At 33.7% G+C, this 19909-nt stretch overlaps 3 protein-coding genes across 6 annotated transcripts; 2 read left to right on the top strand and 1 right to left on the bottom strand.

The window, feature by feature from the left end:
- Positions 1-353: 353 nt before the first annotated feature.
- LOC114712413 (NAD(P)H-quinone oxidoreductase subunit N, chloroplastic) lies at positions 354-2809 on the top strand. The gene is made up of 4 exons (XM_028896948.1): positions 354-824; positions 1516-1632; positions 2194-2279; positions 2492-2809. Exons 1-4 carry the CDS (start codon positions 420-422, stop codon positions 2550-2552), a joined length of 669 nt encoding a protein of 222 aa, XP_028752781.1. The 5' UTR covers positions 354-419; the 3' UTR covers positions 2553-2809.
- A 24-nt stretch (positions 2810-2833) lies between these two features.
- Positions 2834-12021, bottom strand: LOC114712410 (sister chromatid cohesion protein SCC4). Of its 3 annotated transcripts, none has more exons than XM_028896943.1 (13): positions 11664-12021; positions 8850-9001; positions 7946-8087; positions 7370-7486; positions 6716-7217; positions 6245-6283; positions 6036-6160; positions 5170-5265; positions 4884-4973; positions 4651-4775; positions 3824-4029; positions 3441-3565; positions 2834-3361 (listed from the first exon to the last, which is right to left on the bottom strand). In XM_028896943.1, the coding sequence occupies exons 1-13, from the start codon at positions 11874-11876 to the stop codon at positions 3173-3175; spliced, it is 2121 nt and encodes a 706-aa protein (XP_028752776.1). In that variant the 5' UTR covers positions 11877-12021; the 3' UTR covers positions 2834-3172. The 3 variants fall into 3 exon arrangements, with proteins under 3 accessions (XP_028752776.1, XP_028752774.1, XP_028752775.1); XM_028896941.1 differs by having other exon boundaries at positions 5170-5316; positions 11664-12020; XM_028896942.1 differs by having other exon boundaries at positions 5170-5316; positions 6036-6157; positions 11664-12020.
- A 3996-nt stretch (positions 12022-16017) lies between these two features.
- On the top strand, positions 16018-19853 carry LOC114712411 (reticulon-like protein B3). Of its 2 annotated transcripts, XM_028896945.1 has the most exons (6): positions 16018-16083; positions 16416-16687; positions 17608-17788; positions 18162-18303; positions 18390-18459; positions 19295-19853. In XM_028896945.1, the coding sequence occupies exons 2-6, from the start codon at positions 16498-16500 to the stop codon at positions 19474-19476; spliced, it is 765 nt and encodes a 254-aa protein (XP_028752778.1). In that variant the 5' UTR covers positions 16018-16083; positions 16416-16497; the 3' UTR covers positions 19477-19853. The 2 variants fall into 2 exon arrangements, with proteins under 2 accessions (XP_028752778.1, XP_028752779.1); XM_028896946.1 differs by lacking the exon at positions 16018-16083 and having other exon boundaries at positions 16377-16687.
- The last annotated feature ends 56 nt before the right edge of the window (positions 19854-19909 follow it).

The following is a 19909-nucleotide window of genomic DNA, read 5'->3' as shown; positions in this document are numbered from 1 at the left end:
ATATACAAATTTTGTAAAGAAAATTTTATCAACATTTTATTGAATTTTTATACTTAACTAGCTTTGTATAGTTCATATATGAAGTACATGTAATTTATATAAGAATATATAATGAAAGATTATTTAATTCATAAATATTAAATTAAAATATTGTTTTTTTTCCCCAAAAAAATTAAAATATTTTTTGGGGGTAAGAAAAACAAGTCCACACCGCATATCCATGCGGAAGCTACAACACGAGACAAAAAAGAAAAGCCAAGTCACAGCCATCCGTTTATCTCATTTCTCCACCATACACACGTATCTCTCTGTTCTGCCATGAACTCAGAAAACAGAACATGAACCTCATTCTATAATAACGCTACTCTCTCTCTCTCTCTCTCTCTCTCTCTCTCTCAACTTGAATTCAGGCATCGAAAATGTCGGCCAGTGCAAGCTTGCTGGGCTATGGAGGAGCGACCTCACTGAACCCAAAGAAGCTGCAATTTGTTCAGCAGCAGCAAAAGTATAACGTTGGGGTTGGGAAGACGAAGACGGCGAAGACGAGTGGTGGGGTAGTGATCAGGTGCAGTAGTAATAGTGATGGTGGTGGGATAGGGATCGGAGATTTCATAGGAGGCGACCTGCTGAGGCTCGATCTTGGGAAATGGCTATCTGATGTGGAAGAACACAAAGCTCTGGCCATATATTCTCCTCATGAAGGTGGGTATGAAGGAAGGTACTTTACTCGTTTGAGATATCAGGGCTACTATTTCCTTGACCTCTCTGCTCGTGGCCTTGGTGACCCGGAAGCTACCCTCACCAAGATTCATCCTGTTTGCCCTGTGAGTTCCTTCTTCATTTCTTCTTGTTTAATACTCATATCAAATGTATGACATGATCAGAGTCACATGCTAACTTAAGGCTGCAAGACACCTTAGCAATACATTAACACCGTGAGAGGCTTTATAGTCTAATGACATAAAAGCTCTTCTGCGAGAGGTAATTTAAGAGGCACATGGTAATTTGAGGTTACCAGACACCTTACTAAAATATTGACACTATGTCAATGGCCTTGTAGTCTAATAACATAAAAGCTGCTTTCCGAGGAATAATTTAAGGGTCAAATAGTAATTTAAGGTTACCAGACACCTTAACAAAGTATTGACACTGTGTCAGTAGCCTTATAGTTTAATGATATGAAGGCTTTTCTCCAAGAAGTATTTTAAGAGTCACATGGTAATTTAAGGTCACCAGACACCTTAACAAAATATTGATACTATGTTAGTGGCCTTGTAGTCTAATGACATGAAAGCTCCTCTCTAAGAGATGACGCATTCAATTCCTCTTGTAAACTAAGTCATTAGTGTCTGCCGGTCTAACTCATGTACTTAGAATATAATATTTCCACTAACAAATCTTTTCTTGTCACGTGACTATTTTGGTGATAGGTTGTTATTCAGGGTTACATTAAGCATTAACTGCTGTGTATGATGGGTGTTGCTCAAGTTTACCCCTTTTTTATGAATGTTTTAGGCTCATGTTGGGAAGCAGCCAATAGCGAGGTGGTATTTTCCACCTGAGGTTGATTACAGATTAAAAGCACTTCCACCTGATGCCAAAGGACTTGTTGTGTGGATCATTGAAGCCAAGGTTGGCATTACAGCCTCACTTCTGCCCTATTTATTTGTTAAATATATTTTTGAATGAATTCAATTAACACAAGATGAATTAACTATGTTATGTTTTCACAATAATTTACTTCTAACTTGTGCTCATGTTTTTTTGTCATTGGCTTGTTCTACTAATCTTATGGTTTGTCATCCAAATTTACGTGAAAAGTTTCTATTTTTCAATAATTAAACTAAGGATTAGTGTGTTTCCTAGACAAATATATTAGCTTAGCATCCATTTGTATCAAGCAGGAAAGGTTTTTTTTTCTTTGTCTGTAATGTTTTTATAATTATTACTTAACTAGTTAATAATTTAGCTGTACCTAATTTGCATTGCATTGAATTTAAGAAATGAGGCACACTGATCATGGCGCGAGAAAAATTAAAAATGTGGTTTGCTATAAATTTTAAAAACAATGATGATTTTCATCCATTAAAACATTATTTTTTAAAAACTATGAACATGGAAGTCACTTTTAATTTTAGAAATTTTCCCACTTTATCTTTTATTTCATCTGATTTTTTTTGTCGGGTTCTATAGGTTCTTTCCAAGGCAGAATTACAGTTCCTTGCTCTACTGCCTACACTTCGGCCTAAAGTGAGGGTCATTGCTGAATGTGGAAACTGGTAAATGGACATTCTTCCGTTTCTTTTCCTTTTCTATGCAATCTTTTTTTTATTACTTATCCCACAAAATTGGTTTTCCCCTTTATCTTTTTTTTTTGGGGGGAAAAATGTGTTGGAGGATTAAATTACAATCTTCGCATTTCCATATCGTTTCAGTTGAATCCTGTCACATATTATCCTTCCATGCCAACAAGAGTTTCCTCCTTGTGCAGGAGAAAGTTCATGTGGAGGCCACTGAAAGAAATAGCTGGCTTAACCAGTGAAGCAGCTTGATCATCACGTATAACCTTCACCATTTTCCATCAGCAAAAACGAGTACATTCAGGCCTTTCATTACTCTCACCTTCAAAACACCAAGGTGTACTGAGGAGAAGCGTGTGGAGACAATTTTTTTTTTTTTCATTTATTTGTAAATATTAAGATTTTTCCCAACCATGAGTAATATAAATTCCGCTCAAAGCATGAGAACATTCCCTCCAAACATGATATTCTTCAAATTCTAGTTCAGTCAAAATTTTGAATTAGTTTCAGTGTGTGTGTGTCTAATCTGTAAATGACAGAAAATTTGACTTTCATGAATTGATAAAGAGGAAAGCAGTAGTTAATTAGCTACACAAAACTATTATGCTACAAAAGAACACAACGAAACGTGGAACCCTTGCAGGACTCCAACATATTCTATCAAAAAATGGATATACAAAAACACTTGTAATTGTTAAGGAACATCCTAATTAACTGTACAAGATCTTCAACAGTGATGCACAGGCTTCTAAAGGCTGCTGGTAGGTATGCTGCACTTTCTGTCTGCCAAAAAAGCTGCTAGCCTCTTGTAAATTTTGTCTGTAATTAATTCACAAAAATAATATAGTTGATGCACCTGAATGAGGAGAATACTAAAGTCTCCTCTTTCCACGTCTGCCAGTGTCTATGTCAACTAGTCTTGATGTCGAATGTGCCGGTGCTGGTGCTTGCAGACCGATGGATTCTGGGATATCAAGATTGACCCCCATAGGCGGACCTGCCATTGCACGCTTGATGTCCAACTCATTGAATTGAAGAACTTCAATTCTTGTTTTGTCAACCTGTTAAGTATTCAAATTAATGAACTAAAGAAGAAGTGAATAAAAATTCCAACAAATAATTCAAACATGTCTTTATTACTATTTCAATATGATGAATGGATGCATGCGCATCTGCAAGTCTCTTTTGCAGTTCTTCTGTTCTTTTGGCTTGATACTCAGAATTCTCCATTTCATTTCCCCTTTCTCCTAACTCCTGATATAAACCTGAAAGGATCAGAAGGCGTGTATATGTTTATAACCGTAGAGAGCTGAAAGTGATTCTCCATCAATTTACCAAAAAAAGGGGAATACAGATGAAAGAACACTATCATTGAAAAAGAAAAGGCAGGCAAATACAAAAAAAAAGACGCTATATGACCCCTATAGTTTCCAGCAAATATAATTCCAAACTAGTGTTTGTCAAAGAGTGACAAAAAAAATTTTAGCACTCGAAAACTTCTGAAGTGTGAGGCTAAGAAATACCGGTCAAGACAGAAAGCACCCAGATCTGAGTTGGGATATCATAAAGCTTCTTCGCCAAGGTCAAGGACGATCTCAATATCTCCCTGGCCTGTACAGTATCATGTAATGCTAGCGCCAAACTGCCAAGGATTGTCAAATACTGAGAAACGAGTTGAAGGTTCCCCAAATAACTGTGTGTCAACTGCAATCCCCTTGCCAGGCGGTTCCTGCGACAAATATGTACATTAATAGGTGGTTAGAGAAAGTTACATATCCCGATGGAAAAAAAATCTAGTTACATGAAAGATTTTACTTGCGAGAATATTTAATTTGAAGATTGAAGGAATATCTAATTATACATATGTTGATTATTCTAAGAAACAAGAAAAGAAGGGACAGTGAAAAGGAACTCTTCCAATTGTTCTACTATATTTGGTTTCCAGCAAGCAAAAGGCATAGCACTTTGTCCTTATCGTTAGTGTACCCTTTTCATACTTGTGGACTTTGTATTTTCTTTATAATTCCTCTATGTCCGTGAAATACTCTGGAAGGCTTTATAATTGTCTTTTAAGGCACTGTTATGACCTTGCATTGCTATGAAGGTTGTAGCTCAATTAACCTGGAAACTGAAGAAAATAAAGTCTTAAAAATCAAAGACCGAATTTCTTATAAAGATAGATTACAAAGTATATCAACTTATGACCTACTGAAGAAGTCCATACATCTGCTGCTGAACTCTATCCTAATTTTGTAGAAATTTCAATCCTGTTCTTTATACTTGTCAACAAAAAGAACTACCTCAACACGCACATAAAGTCCTCATGGCATCAAAATTACCGAAGACTTACCTTGCTTCCTGAAGATCCTGCTGCTTCATCAATAAAAGGCCATAAGCAAAAAGGACACCCGTTTTCTCTCTAACTCCTACAAAAGAATCCATTACTCCATAAACTGGTCCAATCAAATCAAGAGCCTGCAGGAAAACTAATATTAAGTTATTATATATTGCACATAGGATTAAATTAATTCAAGTAACAACATTTAATACCAAATGAAATTGTATTCAGGGGTATTACTCCACCTGTGAAGAAGATTCTGCATCACCAATGCAGATATAAGAGACAGCTGCATACACTTGGCACATAGCTTGCATCGCTTTGCTCTCTGTAAGCTGCACAAAGCATGCATTTACTTTTGGATACATGAAGTCATCCCTATCTACACATTCTAGCAAGATCCATGCATTAAAACATAAATATGCTACGTAGCAAGTGAAAGCCACATATGGACTTATCAACATTACCCAAAATACAGAAGATGCATTTGGACCGCTAAAACTGTATCAACTATAATTTATAGACATATACCTTGGCTGCTTCAATATAATGAAAAGTAGCTTCACTATAACAGCCAACCGAATGTGCATACTGCCCACGTAGCATCTCAATGATGCACTCACAAGCCTGTAATATAGTTGGAAACCGCATGAACAAGGTTTTCATCTGCACCAAAGCCTGAAAATTTGCAGACGATATCATTAATATTTCCACTGAAAGCTCGTGAAACTCAATAGCGCATTGATCATACATATCAAGAATCATAAAGTAAATGACTCAGTCGTAAATTGTAATACATATCAGATGATAAAGCTGGCGGGAACCTACATTATGAATCCATAGCATGTCAGTCAAACAGATCGTGAATCATAAAGCATATTATTGAATCATGAGTTGTAAAACATATCAAATAATAATATTCAGTAATATGTGAAAATCAGCATGAATACAAAATCTGACGTGTGTCTTTACAATCGGCATATCTCAAGATAGCTAACCTAAGATCAAGAAAGGTACTTAAACATATAGATAAGCTATCATACAACTTGTTAGTCATTAATTCTAGAAATAATATCTAGTAATATCCCTGCTTACTTTCACCATGAAAGGACACAGACAACACTTAACAACAATACAAAACTGTCAAGCCGACTCACTGGTTTCACTCAATTCTGAATCACAAACTTGCACTATTCAGCCACATTAGCTTGAATCACACCATTGAATGATATGATTTTAATTAATATGCCCAATAGTACAGGATAAATATCACCAGAAGAAACCTAGCTAATATCTTGAATTATAATTGATTTGCAATTTTGTGAAATAAAATCAAGCTACCATGCCTATCACCCTACAAGTCGACAAAATATGGAAAACCAAAGGCTGACACAAACCTCCTGTGCTTCAACAAATTCAGCTCGAGTGAGCTCTACAGCCACTTTGTTTTCAAGAAACTGCATCAGTAGCATTAGATACACTCCAGCCATCCAGATGGCAGAGTGTTGCAAGTCCACTTCTGCTAAAAAGAAAAAGTCAAGAGGATTGCTTAGGGGGCCTTGCTTGCATGAACATCTAGCAAACATGAAAGAATGATGAATCTCACCTCTTGTGGCATCAGTTATTCCTAGCTTTACTAACTCATCTGCAAGAAACCATTCACTCATCAATTATATTTTCGAGAACTACTTGTTAAAACAAATCTCATTTACTAATTGACAATTTGATCGATTATTGCTTCCCAAGTGTATTTGACATAAATTAGCTGGCAACTGGAAAAGATCTTTGGCAAGTATGATTTCATAAGAATAATAGCCAGCCACAATGTTAACTGGAAATTCTAGGTAAAAGGACATGGCACACCCAACATCAAAGTTCACATGTGTTTATGTACAGGTTGTTCATTTGAATTTTTCTTTTCATCACGCTCACATAAAGCCTTTAGTATTTTGGATTTCTAACCAGCAGTAGTGATGCCTGCTTTCTAATGGTTTTCAGTTAAAGGCTATTCACTAATTAAGAACAAATCAACCAAAAAAAAAAAATCACAGAAGTGGCTTTATCCAGTGAAATGAACCTTGAATTATAGAAATTCCAGACTGTATTCGCTTTCCACACTCTTTAAAAAGTCCTTTCGGGCGTCCAAATATAACTGCCATAAGATCAACTAGTGCATAGACAGCACTTTTAGGAAGCCATTCGCCATCAATGGGAGGAGGTGCTAGCTGAAGCTTATCTCCCAGTGTCCTTCTAACATTCCCAAAGTATACAGGTTCAAGAGACTCTCGCCCATTCAAACTCAATCCATTCATGTTTCTCAGCTGCTCCTCAATCAGTGATTGTTTTTCAGATAGTGCAGCCCTTTCCCGGTAGTGAAGATCAGACCGGGAGAGACTTTGATTTAAGGCATTCAGTTCCTTCATCAGCTCTTGCATATGCTGTGTCTGCTGCATATCAGCCTTCATGGCAGCATCCAATTTGTCTACATGCGGTGCAGCATTCTTGTAATCACATAACCTCAGTCGATAGAATATGTGAAGCAATTCGTTGTAAAAGATTAGGCCAATGCATTGTTGTCTCTGACAAGTGCAAGCAAACAAGGAACATATAAGAAACCAGACTAGATCTAAAGAAAAAAGATCACAAGTCATGATGGTGCCCAGGTGTAAACAAGAGTGTGCATTGCATACACTAAAAAGCAATAAGGTAGGTAAGGTATATCTGCACTTACTTTATTAGATTCTATGGACTCCCAAATCTCGTTGCATTTATTAACAGCTAGCTCAACCAATTTATCATCATCCCATTGCATGAGGTGGACGTGCAATATAGAAGTGGCAAAAAACATCTGGTACATAGGAATGAAAAAATGAAATTACAAATAGATATATGGGATACCTCACAATAATCTTGGGAGATTGACGGATTATCCTTTGAGCATACAGAATTTCAAATATTCACGTGTTCTAGCTTGTCATTTTGTATAAAGACGTAGGATAATGGCTCTGATTAATAAAGAAGAAAGAGGGCAGTTCAAATCAATATTAAAATCAATATATGATATAAAATCCACAGCAAGTTGCATTATTCATCAACTATGAGTGCGGCTAAAAGGTTAGATTTCGTGCAATACAAGGAATCATACATCACAAATAGCATAATAAAGGCATTTTTTAGTACAGGACGGGAATGTGGGAAACTACTAGAGGATTTTCTGTCACAGTAATAAATTATTATACAATGATCAATGAAAAGTACAGAAGAAAATCAGGAATCAGAGGACATGTCCATTCTTTCAATCACAAACCTGCAACTCCAGGTAACCAATTTCTGTAGCACAGGCATATCCACACTCTAAGGCAGAGATTGAACCTCGGTAATCTCCTTCAATAATCAAAGCATTTGCAAGCTGTGAATTGAAGTTGCAAGACCACAGCTTCATTGAAATCCTACAAGAAATTATGATTGTGTTATCATAGGCACGATAGTCAATGCAAAGTAACATACAACACAAATTACAGTCTTATTCACAACCCATTATGAAGAAAATATAACATAAATCATTTACTAAGTTCCTCATCTAAGATCGTAAGTGAAAATTTACCATTGGCTTATCAAATACTGAATAACTTGGACACTAATAAGAGACCAGTTTTTATGAATAAAAGAAACACAAAATTCAAGCTAATGAATAATGCATAATATGCATATGGGGAACATGCCAAACTAACAAGCGGATATCAGTAAACTCTTAACTTTTGGGAAAACAGAGCAAGAATAATTGTAAAATTTATACAAATGAAAATACATTCAGAAAAAGGAATTTGAATAAAAAAATTTAAATGTTTTGACCATCCTTCCAATTGCTTGCGGACATTGTTTCAACATTATATAACTAACACTTTGTCATCTGGCTTTGAACACGAAGGAAACAAGGAAAGATATAAATTATCAAAGGTATTAGACCACAGACAGAAAATCAAAACAAAGATTCAATTGGGTCAGATGTTCCAATTCCAACAGTTCAAAAATATTTTAACTCATAAAGTTCTTTCTGTAATTTTTATATGGAATATGTTACTAGCATGTGCCATGTCCAGTATCGTTTGATCATGAGATCTTGCTTTGTTGCAGTGCCCATCATGTTTCAGAAATCATAACTAAAAAACTCTTCCAACATTTTTTAAGATAACAAGCAAAAGTATCCATACTCATATCCAGCAGATGCAGTAAGTTCTAGGCCCTTTTGTAGTATCTGCTTTTGAGGTGGAATAGCTCCAACGAGATGGTAGCACTGGCTAAGTAAGCTATATGCTCTGCACTTCAATTCGAAGCAAGATGGTATTGACTTCAAAAGCAGTTGCTGAAACAGGAAGGAGAGATAATGTCATTCTAATACACGGTCAGCCATATGAATATGTTCATCTGTTCAGAAATAACAAAACAGCAAAAGACTGGAAATTAGTGTTAGCTTCCAGGTTTATCTCAGTGGTTTCAGAATCTAAATTAATGCTGAAAGCATGGAAGTCCATTCTGGCTAATTAATTCCAGGTGTTAAAGAGAAGCTTATTGGCTTCTGTATTAATTATACCTGCACAGAATTTTCTGAGAAAAGAGTAAAGAATTATGCATTGTCAAACCATCTCTCTTTTAACAATGACTTGTGCTGCCAGGGAACAATCAAATCTCACCCTTAACTGTATAATCTGAAGCGTTCCCATATATACTTTACATATTCCATGATGCCATCAAGCCTACCTGAATATCCAGTTAACCATATTCTAAAATGTCTTTAAAAATTCCAAATAATTTCTGTTCTTATTAACAATCTCCGTAGAAGCAGTAACTAATTAACTGACACCAAGAGCAACACTTAAAAACAGATTCTAGCAACCAAAAGATAATGTTAGGGATTTCATTAATCAATGGAAAGTTATTATAGACACTTTTCATAGACTAAAGTTTATGCAGGAACAACTGTCAGACGGAAAAGTACTTTTAACCTACTGGACTACGACTGAACTCCAATGTGAAGAATTAGCAGTGCCATACTCTTCTGAGTAATGTAGAAGTCAAAACCACGACATTGCTTATCTTGGGAAGATTGTTTGTTGCCAACAAAGTAGTCTCATATATGACACCAATCTAAGTCTTTAAGTATGTGGTGAACTTGATATGAGACTGAGTTGAATGGAAGTTTCCTACCTCTTCCCCTTCTCATTCCCAGTTACTATCATAAGCATCTCCTATGTAAACCTCAAATTCTTACTGGCAAAGAAAGTAGCAGGCTGAGGACAGAAAACATGACTTTGGACCTTATCCAATGCATAAGGCAAGAATAAAATCTTAATTCAAGCAGGTTCTTTCAGAGTGGCCTGAAAATATGTTTGCCTAGACATTTTTATATGGAATATGTTTGCCTGAAAATATGTCTTTTTGAGTGTCTTATAGGAACTTGAGAAAGTTCATAGACAAAGAAAAATATAATCAATTACATAATTCAAAGTTCAGCGAAGCTGGTGTCAAAATTCAAATATACAGCCCCATTCAAATGGTTAAAAAGGGAACCATCTAAGCTGCAACCAAGGAATTGGACAATCTCTAACATTTTAGAGAGCACTTGCAACTTCCTTTTCTTTTCTTTCTTTACTTAGCGGGCAGTCACCTGACCTATTTTCAAGGCAGTCAAAGACAAAAGGTGGTCTTTGAAGCACTAGACATCTAAAATGTCTCGGGTGAAACATCTGAAAGCGCACATGTTAAAGTGATACAAGAAACTAAGGAAGAACAACAATTTTATGCTATATAAAACAAAATAGATACATGTAAATTTGAAATGTTATTGACATAAATTAAGAAATCAAGGCAATCAAAGGCAAAAGGTGGTCTTTGAAGCACTAGATATCTAAAATGTCTCAGGTAAAACATCTGAAATCGCACATGTTAAAGTGATACAAGAAACTAAGGAAGAACATCAATTTTATGCTATATAAAACAAAATAGATACATGTAAATTTGAAATGATATTGAAATAAATTAGGAAAAAAGGTATGACATAAATAATAGTTTAAAATAAGACTAAATAGTCTACCCTGTTCTCTTAAATCTCTAAGGATAGGCTGAACATCTAAGGTTTACTTTTGTGGTTTCCTATTTGACCTCATTACTATTTTTAGTTTTTTGAGTTTCACTTACAAGTTGACCCTTATCCTGTTGCATGCAAACACAGAGGCACCTAAGGCGCAAATCTGGAATGACAGAAAAAGCGCCAAAGGGTGCTCACTTTAGAGACCACGGATGAAGGCAGCGCCTATGACACCATGAGAGGTGCTGACCATGAATAGTTCCTTGCCTGTGGTAAAAGTAAGCATCTTTGGCATCACTTCCTATTTGAACCAATATTCTGTCCACTATTTGGTTCTGAAAGGGAAATTCTTTAACTCAATGCCATGTAGATTGAAAAAATGGACAATGCTTGCTCAATGTAAATGCTCCTTAGATCCAAAAATATGATAAATATTTGGAGTAAATCAATCGAGACAATTATAACCTCGAGGTCAATGCAGGTGTAGATTCAAAAAATGGAAAATGATTGCTGCCTACAAATGCTCCCCAGATGAGGCTGTCAAAGAGGCGCCTATAAAATTATCTGACTTTAAAGGTCAAAGGGATCAATGCCGGATGTCTGATTTCAATTCCACAAATTCAAAAAAAAAATATATATATGAAGGGGGCGAAAGAAACAGGGCAAAATTGTTATATTGGTTTTGCCAATATGTTAATCAGTTTCTACTGTTCATGTATTACTTAGTTTTGCAATCACCTTAAAGGCTAATTAATGCGCCGAGAGCTCATAATTGAACTAATTGAGCTCATACTCGACGCCACAAGACCGATAATTACCAAAGACAAAATCACCATAAGTGAGTACCAAACAAACACACCCGTAATATAGCAGCGGAAACTGAGGAAACATGATATGCAAATCAAATCCAACAAGAAAAAGCCAAAAAAAAGGTACTAACAGAACGCTCGAGGTGAGCCTTGGCGTGATTAACATTGTGGGAGTGCTTGAGAAGGAGAGTAGCGATGCGGAGGCGAGTTTTGACCTCGACAATTGGGAAGAAGGAGACTTGGCTCTGACAAATAGCTTCAAGGCACTTCACTGCCTTCCCAATTTCTCCTTTGTTCTCATGATAGTCAGCAAGACCCCACAGTCCTTCAGCTACGGCCTCCATCTTCTACTTCTTCTTCTTCTTCCTTTTCAAATTTCACTCACTCACTTTGATTTAGAAACAGAGGGAAACTAAATTCAGTTTACCTCCTCCATTTCCATATCCGTCACTCCAATTCCCTCGTTGTAAGACAAAAGCCGGAAGAAACGAAGAAGAACGCTACAGGTCTCTCTTTTTCTTTTTCTTTTTTCCTTTTTCCCCTTTGTGTTTTTTAATTTTAATTTTAATTTTGTCAATTTCCTTCCTTGCGGAGTCAATCATTTATCGAAAATAATATTTCATTTTGTTTATTATTTATCCATACTTTAATTATATGAAATCTTTTATTTAAAAAGGAAAGAATTATAATAAGATCCTAATAAAAAAATAATTACCAATAATTTTAATGATAAATGAGTAGTTATCATCAATCATCAATTAGCAACTATCACCATCAATCAACTAATCAACTACTAATATTCTTCAAAACTTCTAATACCCGATTCGTTTACAAATGGGTCAGATATGATATTATATGATCCAAATATATTTAATTAATGAAATTTGAATAACATGTTGATTGGGATTTGAACATGTTGAATTAAATGAGATTTTAATTAGAGGAATGAAGAAATTAATAATTAATTTGAATTTGAATAATATCTTAATTTGGAATTGAATATATTGAATTAAATAGAAGGCATCATAATTAAATGATATGCTAATGGGGCTTAAATGGAAAAATAATTAATTAATTTCAATTTTTCATATATTTTTTTAAATTTTGCATCTCTAATTTAAATCCTATTTAAATAAATAAAAAATTTATACTCTTATAAGAAATAAATCTTGAAACACCTTAAATAATGCAATTTATTAGAATTTTAAATTTAATCAAATATGTTAATCTGTGCATCGTAAGAAAGAAAAATTTCTAATTTATTACTCTAGACCTTGTAATTACAAGCTACTATGTTATCATTGAAACTTTTTAGTAATTATATTTTTTACCTTAAACTTCATTTTAATTTTCTCTTTAAAAAATTTATTTTTAGTCTTTTAACCATTAGTAGTTTTCAATTTTTTTTTTACAACAATTAGGTTTTAAATAATAATTTTTTTAACAATTTTTTAAAAATTAAATTTATTATGTTAGTATTTAAGAATATTTTATCAATAATTAAGATCTTAATGTCATATTTTTTATTAACAATTTTATGATTAAAAGATTAAAAATATACTTTTTCTAATATTATATTAACAATTAAAAATGTTTTATCAACAATTACGATTATTTTTTTAATTAAAAGATTAAAATAAACCCTCCTGTAGCAAAGAGCCTCTCTTAAATTTGCAGTGGGATGGATTATTGCAACTACTTGACTCATATCTCTAGTGGAGAAAATTACACACAGGTTTTAAAGAAGAGACTTTATTTATCTAAGATCTTACAAAATGTCAAGATTACTACTAGGTTTTAAGAGATCTTAGAATATTATATTCTAATTGTAAAATGACATCACTACCTCTCAGATTCTCAATTTACATTTTCTTTACCATTGCGACTAACAACCTCAGCAGTGATTATTAACAACCTAATGAGAAGGTGTTGACAACTTAAATAGTATCCGCTTACAATTTTTTTTATATGATCACATAACCTCCACATAAAAGTAAATTATAACCAAATAGTATCATACAAAAAAACTTTAACACTGAAATGGAAGTTTTTCGAAACCATTAAGAACTTTAACTAAACCCAATGGGATTATAGCAAAATTTTAATACGAAGATCCATTGACAACCTCAATAGTAAGTATTAATAACTCAAGGTGAGTTATTAACAACCTTTGCAGTTTCTGTTAACAACTGACTTTATAGGATAATATAACTTCTTACAACTATAACTAACTAAATTATAACTAATAGTGTTAAAGTTGATTTTATGTAATTGTTATGTTATACTATTTAGTTATAATTTGATCTTATGTAGAGATTATATTATCCTATAAAGTCAATTGTTAACAGACACTGCCTAGGTTGTTAATAGCTCTTTTTGGGTTATTAATACTTACCGTTAAAGTTGACAATAGATTTCCGTATTAAAATTTTATTATAATCCTGTCAGGTTTAGTTAAAATTCTTAATGGTTTTGAAAAGCTTCCTATTTCAGTGTTAAAGTTGTTGTATTATACTATTTGGTTATAATTTACTCTTATGTGAAGGTTATGTAATTCTATAAAAAAAGTTGTTAGCAGATACTGTTTAGGTTGTCAACACCTTTTCATTGGGTTGTTAGCAACCACTGCTGAGGTTGTTTATCCCAATAGTAGAGAAAATGTGAATTAGGAATTTGAGGGGTATTGAAGTCATTTTATAATTAGAATATAATACTCTAAAGTCCTTTAAGACCTGCAAATAATTTTGATATTTTGTAAGACTTTAGATGAATAAAATCTCCTCCTTAGAATATGTGTGTAATTTTTCCTTTCCAGTGTCCAAGTAGCACCTGTTATAGATCCTGGATCTTTTCTTGTTCTCAAGTTGTGTCCTCTTTCTTTCATTTTGTAAATTCCTATTATTGTACGGGTCCATTTGTTAACGTATTTTTATGCAGTTTTTTTATTAATGCATTTTTAATGTATAAGTCCTACTAGTAGTATTTTCTCTTCTTTTTTTTCAGACCACTCATATCCAATTTTTCACTTAACTTCTTACAAACTAATGTTTGTAAATCATAATAAAAATCTTTCCAAAACCAACTGATTTCAAATTTAACTTTAAAAAAAATAATTGGGCCACATAATTCAAGTAGTAAAATTTTAATTTCTTCCTCATAGTTAAAAATTTAATAATGTGAATTCAGTAAAAAAAAAATTAATTTAGACATGAAAATTTAACAATGTGAATAAGTTCAAGGTTTCCTAAAATTTATGTCAATTCATTTAGAAATTTTAATGGAAGTTTAGACAAAGTTTCATTCACAATATTATCATTTTGATCTACACAAAAATGCTATTGAGCTAATTTATGCATCAATTAGATAAAAATGTAACACGCCCACTATTAAACCAATCTTTTCTTAAAGAGTTAAAATACATCCAACACCCCGAAGTATTTCCTCGGGCTTGGATGCATCTAGTACCCTAAAATATTTTGTAGTGCATCCAATACTCTAAAGTATTATTTTAGATACATCTAGTTTTGTGAAGTATTTTTTGTTGCATTCAATACTAAGGCAAAAAAAAAATTTCTGGGTGCTGGATGCACCTAAAAAATGCTTTGGAGTGCTAGATACATCATAAAATACTTCGAAGTGCTAAATGAATATAAGAAAATACTTTAGAGTGTCAGATACACCTTAATGTTTTTTTTTTATAAATGACATGGGTTTTATATATAATTTTAGAAATGTGATCTGTGCATTTTAATTTGAATGGTTGAAATTAAACCTAGGGGTTTAGATTTCATAATTTTAGGGTAACTAATAAAATTGAACTCATTATCACTTATATGATCCGACCAAACACTATTCTTCATTCTTAATATATGGCTTAGTTGATTAATTCAAAGAGATTAATAAAGTTACTAAATTATTTGATTGTATCATATGATATATGTTCTCTCTAAAACATTTGTGTATATAATTAAATTATATATCAATTTATAATCAAAACGAATTAGTTTGGAAAAAAAATAAAGATAAATATTTTAAAATAATTTAGTAACTTTCTTAATTTCTTTAACTTTGTCATTATTTTTTTTGCTATTTAAATTAGTTAATTAGTTCCTGCGGTAGAGGAGTTTGCAGTAGGATTACATGGAGTTTTAGTGGGATGCATCCAACCAAATGGGCTCTTAATGTACAAAGTATGTAAGAGCGTATAGATTTTCGTTTTTGGCTATGGCAAACAAAATTAATGATACTTCTAATTATTTCTTTTGGTGAGGAAGCGATTTTAATTTTCAAAACAAATACAAAATTAGCAAAACGGAACATCCAAAAATATATCGAGAAAATGCCGTTTATTGGGAAACAACGATGATCGTCACTGCGAATATCGAGGAGATGTTTCGTTATAGTGTCCCTGAGAATTGTTTTGCTGATTGCATTTGCAGAGTCGGAAAAGCAGAGAGAGAGACCCCAAATAACACAATTTCTTCGGAGACTTCAATTCACGAAGACCCTCCGAAGGTCACCACTCTCTCTGCCATTGATCGATCCACAATTGTGAGAAATCACCATTCCATATCCTTTCAACAATTTCATCCTTTTAATCCCTTTTTCAATCTGTTTTATGTACGCAGATCTCTGCACTTTCGCTCATATCCGATTGATTCCATTGATAGTATGCATAATTATTAGGTAGGCTTCGTAGAATGAATCGAATTGTTCATGGCTAGATAATGCGGATAAATTTAGTTTTAGTTTATACTTTCGCACTAATGATCAAACTCGCTGCTGTTCATTCGAGCATTATGCTTGCATGCACATGATTTCAGCGTCAAATTTCTTATCTAGTTCTATTGGATGCAATTAACACTGGTTTTTGAGTCGTGCAGAAACGGTATTTAAATACCTGAAAGAAGAAAACAGAAAGAAGAAAAGGATTCGGAAGAAAAGTTAAGGAGAATATATAAAACAATGCCTCACTCGATGGAATTATTGGACGTTGCCGATTCTGAGTTCCTCAGCAGTACTGAGGATGAACTTGATGATGATGAATCGGAAGGCTCTGAATCAGAGATTGAGAAATACTTCGTCATTCCGACTGCTAAGAACCGATTGTTTGGCCGGAAAAGGCCTCTGCATGTGGTTCTAGGTGCCGGACTAGGTAATACCCGTCGGCTTATTCAACATCTAATTTGGTTCATTTCTTCATGCATTAAACGATTCCGAAGCTTCATTCCTCTCGCATTTTACGTTTAATCCATTAAGGATTTTTTATCGTGTGAATTAAATGGCAAGGGTACGCAAGGATCTGGAATCCGAGCAAAATGTTTTAAGGGAAATTAGTCCATACAATCTTGTTTCAACTGATTTTTGATCAAGATCTTATTGTCATATGGATCTAAATAAAATTATAATCAACAAGATTACGGATATTATATAAATGTAAGGAAATGATTATGAGTATAATAATTTTTCATTTGATACTAAATAAAAAATGAGGCCATTGGAGTAAGTTTGGCGCCTATATAAGAGAAAATGGTTGAACATCATTTGAGGTGATTTAGACATGTGCAAAGAAGGTCATTGGAGGCGTCGTTGAGTAAGATAGATCAGACAGTTTGAAATCCTATAAAAAGTGGCGGAAGAAGATCAAAAAGAACACTCAATGAGGTCATTGAATGAAATCTCCTCTGATCAACAACATATTTAAAAACTTGGTTGTTAATAGAGCACAATAATATCGTGCAATCTTTATAGCCGACTCTACCTAATGGGATAAGGCTTATTGTTGTTATTAACAAATAATGTTTATTATATCATTCTATTTTTAAAAAAACTTCTTTTTATTTTGTATTTTCCGACAACTCACGTCTCTTTTAGTCGGCACTCAAATTTGTTATAGTTAACAGATTATGAATATGGGGACTAATGCTTACAAATAAAAAAAGAAAGAAAAAATTATAAAAACTTGATTAAAAATCAGATGAAAATATAAGGTTGCGGATTAATTTTCTCAATGTTTGATAATTAGTTTTGTAGAACGTTACGGTGGCATCACTTGGCTTTCTTTCTCTTTATTAGCTGCTGATATTATGCTCTGGAGGGACAAGAACGTCTCAGCAAGCATTCTCGCAGGCCTATCGATCATATGGTTTCTCTTTGAGGGGTTGGGCTACAATCTGCTTACATTCTTTTGCCATTCTGTACTTCTCCTATTGGCAACGCTGTTCCTGTGGTCAAGTTTTGGCCCTGCAGCCAACTTGTGAGTTTTCTCTCAAAATCAAACTTAAAATACTTTATATTCCCTATGTTAAGGCACTTTATTTATAACACATTCATTCCATTGAAGATAGTATTTCCTTTTTGTTTTGATACGATTGTATTTCCTATTTTGGAAGTGATTATCCGTTGTTGTTTCAGCATTACCTTGTCTTCGCCGTACTACACTCTCCTCTCTGTTTCTCTGTTTTTCCTTTTGGGCCGGCAACCATGTTATACTCTTCTAAGTAGCTATGCATTTATAGAGGTGTTTGATTTGAATCAATCTACCAAATGTATTAATTGTACCCCGTGTGTGTTGTTTTTCCCAATATCCTTATTTATCTCCTCATCTTGATCGATGTTGCTTTTTACAGGCCTCCACTTGACTTTACAGATATTGTCTTGCCCGAAAAGCTGCTTGCTAATGCTGCTGTTTCATTGAGATATGATATTATCCAAGGATTGAGATCCCTTGGTGACGTAGCTCTCGGACAAGATCTGAAGCAATTTCTCTTTGTACTTTCTCAGCATCCTCCTATACTCACTTATTGTTCGTTCCACACTGTCATCTAGTTTTCCCTGACACTAAATTGAATCTACAGGTTACGGTTACACTGTGGGGTCTCTCTGCTGTTGGTGCTAGGTTCACCTTTGTAACTTTCTTCTACATAGGTCAGCCACCAACTGCTTAATGTAAATCCTGCAAATTCATCATCGATTCATAGCCTAATCAACATAACCATGCTATAAATAATAGCCTAGATCGTATCCTCCCCACTGTCAGTCATAAATCAGGAATAGTAAAAGTAAGCACTGGTAAAATCTATGCGCGTATAAAATCTGACTTGATAACACAAGCTACATTATTTATGAACTATGACTAATGAGATTTTGTCCATAACTTTATTCACAAGCTGCATGAATAATGCAACTTGCATTGGGTTTCATGCCTCTCCTAATCTCTTCTCTATACCTTTTTTTTTTTCAAGTTTGAATTTTGAATTTCACACATAAAATTTTGTTCAAGTCAATAATGCAACTTGCATTGGGTTTCATGCCTCTCCTTATCTCTTCTCTATACCCTTTTTTTCCAAGTTAGAATTTTGAATTTCACACATAAAATTTTGTTCAAGTCAATATATTTTTCAATGGAAAAAGTTTCTTTCAGGTTATTATTTATCATGCATATTGCATGAAGAAGTCTAGTTGTATTTATCATTAGATTTAGGAAGAATGACAAAAAAGGAAGTTAGAAATTATTAAATCCCAAATCAAATTTATAACAACACTTCATTTAGTGTTGACAATACTGAATTTATAAATAAAAACAATTTTTGTTAATATTTCTTATTTAATATTTAAAAATTTTTAGCTTCCTTTTTTGCCATTTTCCCTTAGATTTATTGCACAAAGTAATTTAGTTAAACACTATATTTTATAGGTTTATTTGCTGAAGACAAGAAGTCATGTCAGTTCTAACGTGCTCTTTCGTTTATTTTGCTGGTAGTGTCTGTCATATTGCTGATAGTGCCAATGGTATATGAAAAGTATGAGGATCTTATCGACATCATTGCCGAAAAGGTATTGATAGAACTGAATAATCAATATGCCGCAGTGAAGAAAATGGTTTTGAGGGAATTGCACGCAGCCATTGTTGCCAGCGAGCAATCTAGATTGTATGTCAACTAATATATATTAGAGGTACAGCAATTCTCGTTCTGCTTGGTATGGATGAATCGGATTTTACAAGTCATGCAAGATTCAGCTTCTGCTTGTTTTTTTTTTCTCTCGCTGAGGTTGATGTCAGGGATGCACTCAAATCAAAGTTGCTTCATAATCGTGTTTAGTAACGCCTTCTTGCATTGTGATAAATACACTAGGAGTGACCTAGCAGGTTCAGTAATTTTGATTTTGCTACGCTTTGTATCAAAGAGGTACTCGACTTGTTCATATTGGTTATTGATTATTTCCATTCAAAAGACTTGTTTTATTCAGCATAGCAATTGATGTAACATCCAAAAGGTTCTGTAAGATAAACCATTTCATAATCAAATTCTCACCCTCCACAAAGGGATTCTTCTCATTTGGCCCTACTTCAAATTTGTATGAAGAGAATACATGC

Source organism: Neltuma alba, unplaced genomic scaffold (genome assembly GCF_004799145.2).
Source record: "Neltuma alba isolate B1F8T4 unplaced genomic scaffold, ASM479914v2 tig00011359_pilon, whole genome shotgun sequence".
Taxonomy (NCBI): Eukaryota; Viridiplantae; Streptophyta; class Magnoliopsida; order Fabales; family Fabaceae; genus Neltuma; species Neltuma alba.
The sequence above is the reverse complement of the archived record's forward strand: the minus strand, read 5'-3'. Positions and strand labels throughout refer to the sequence as shown.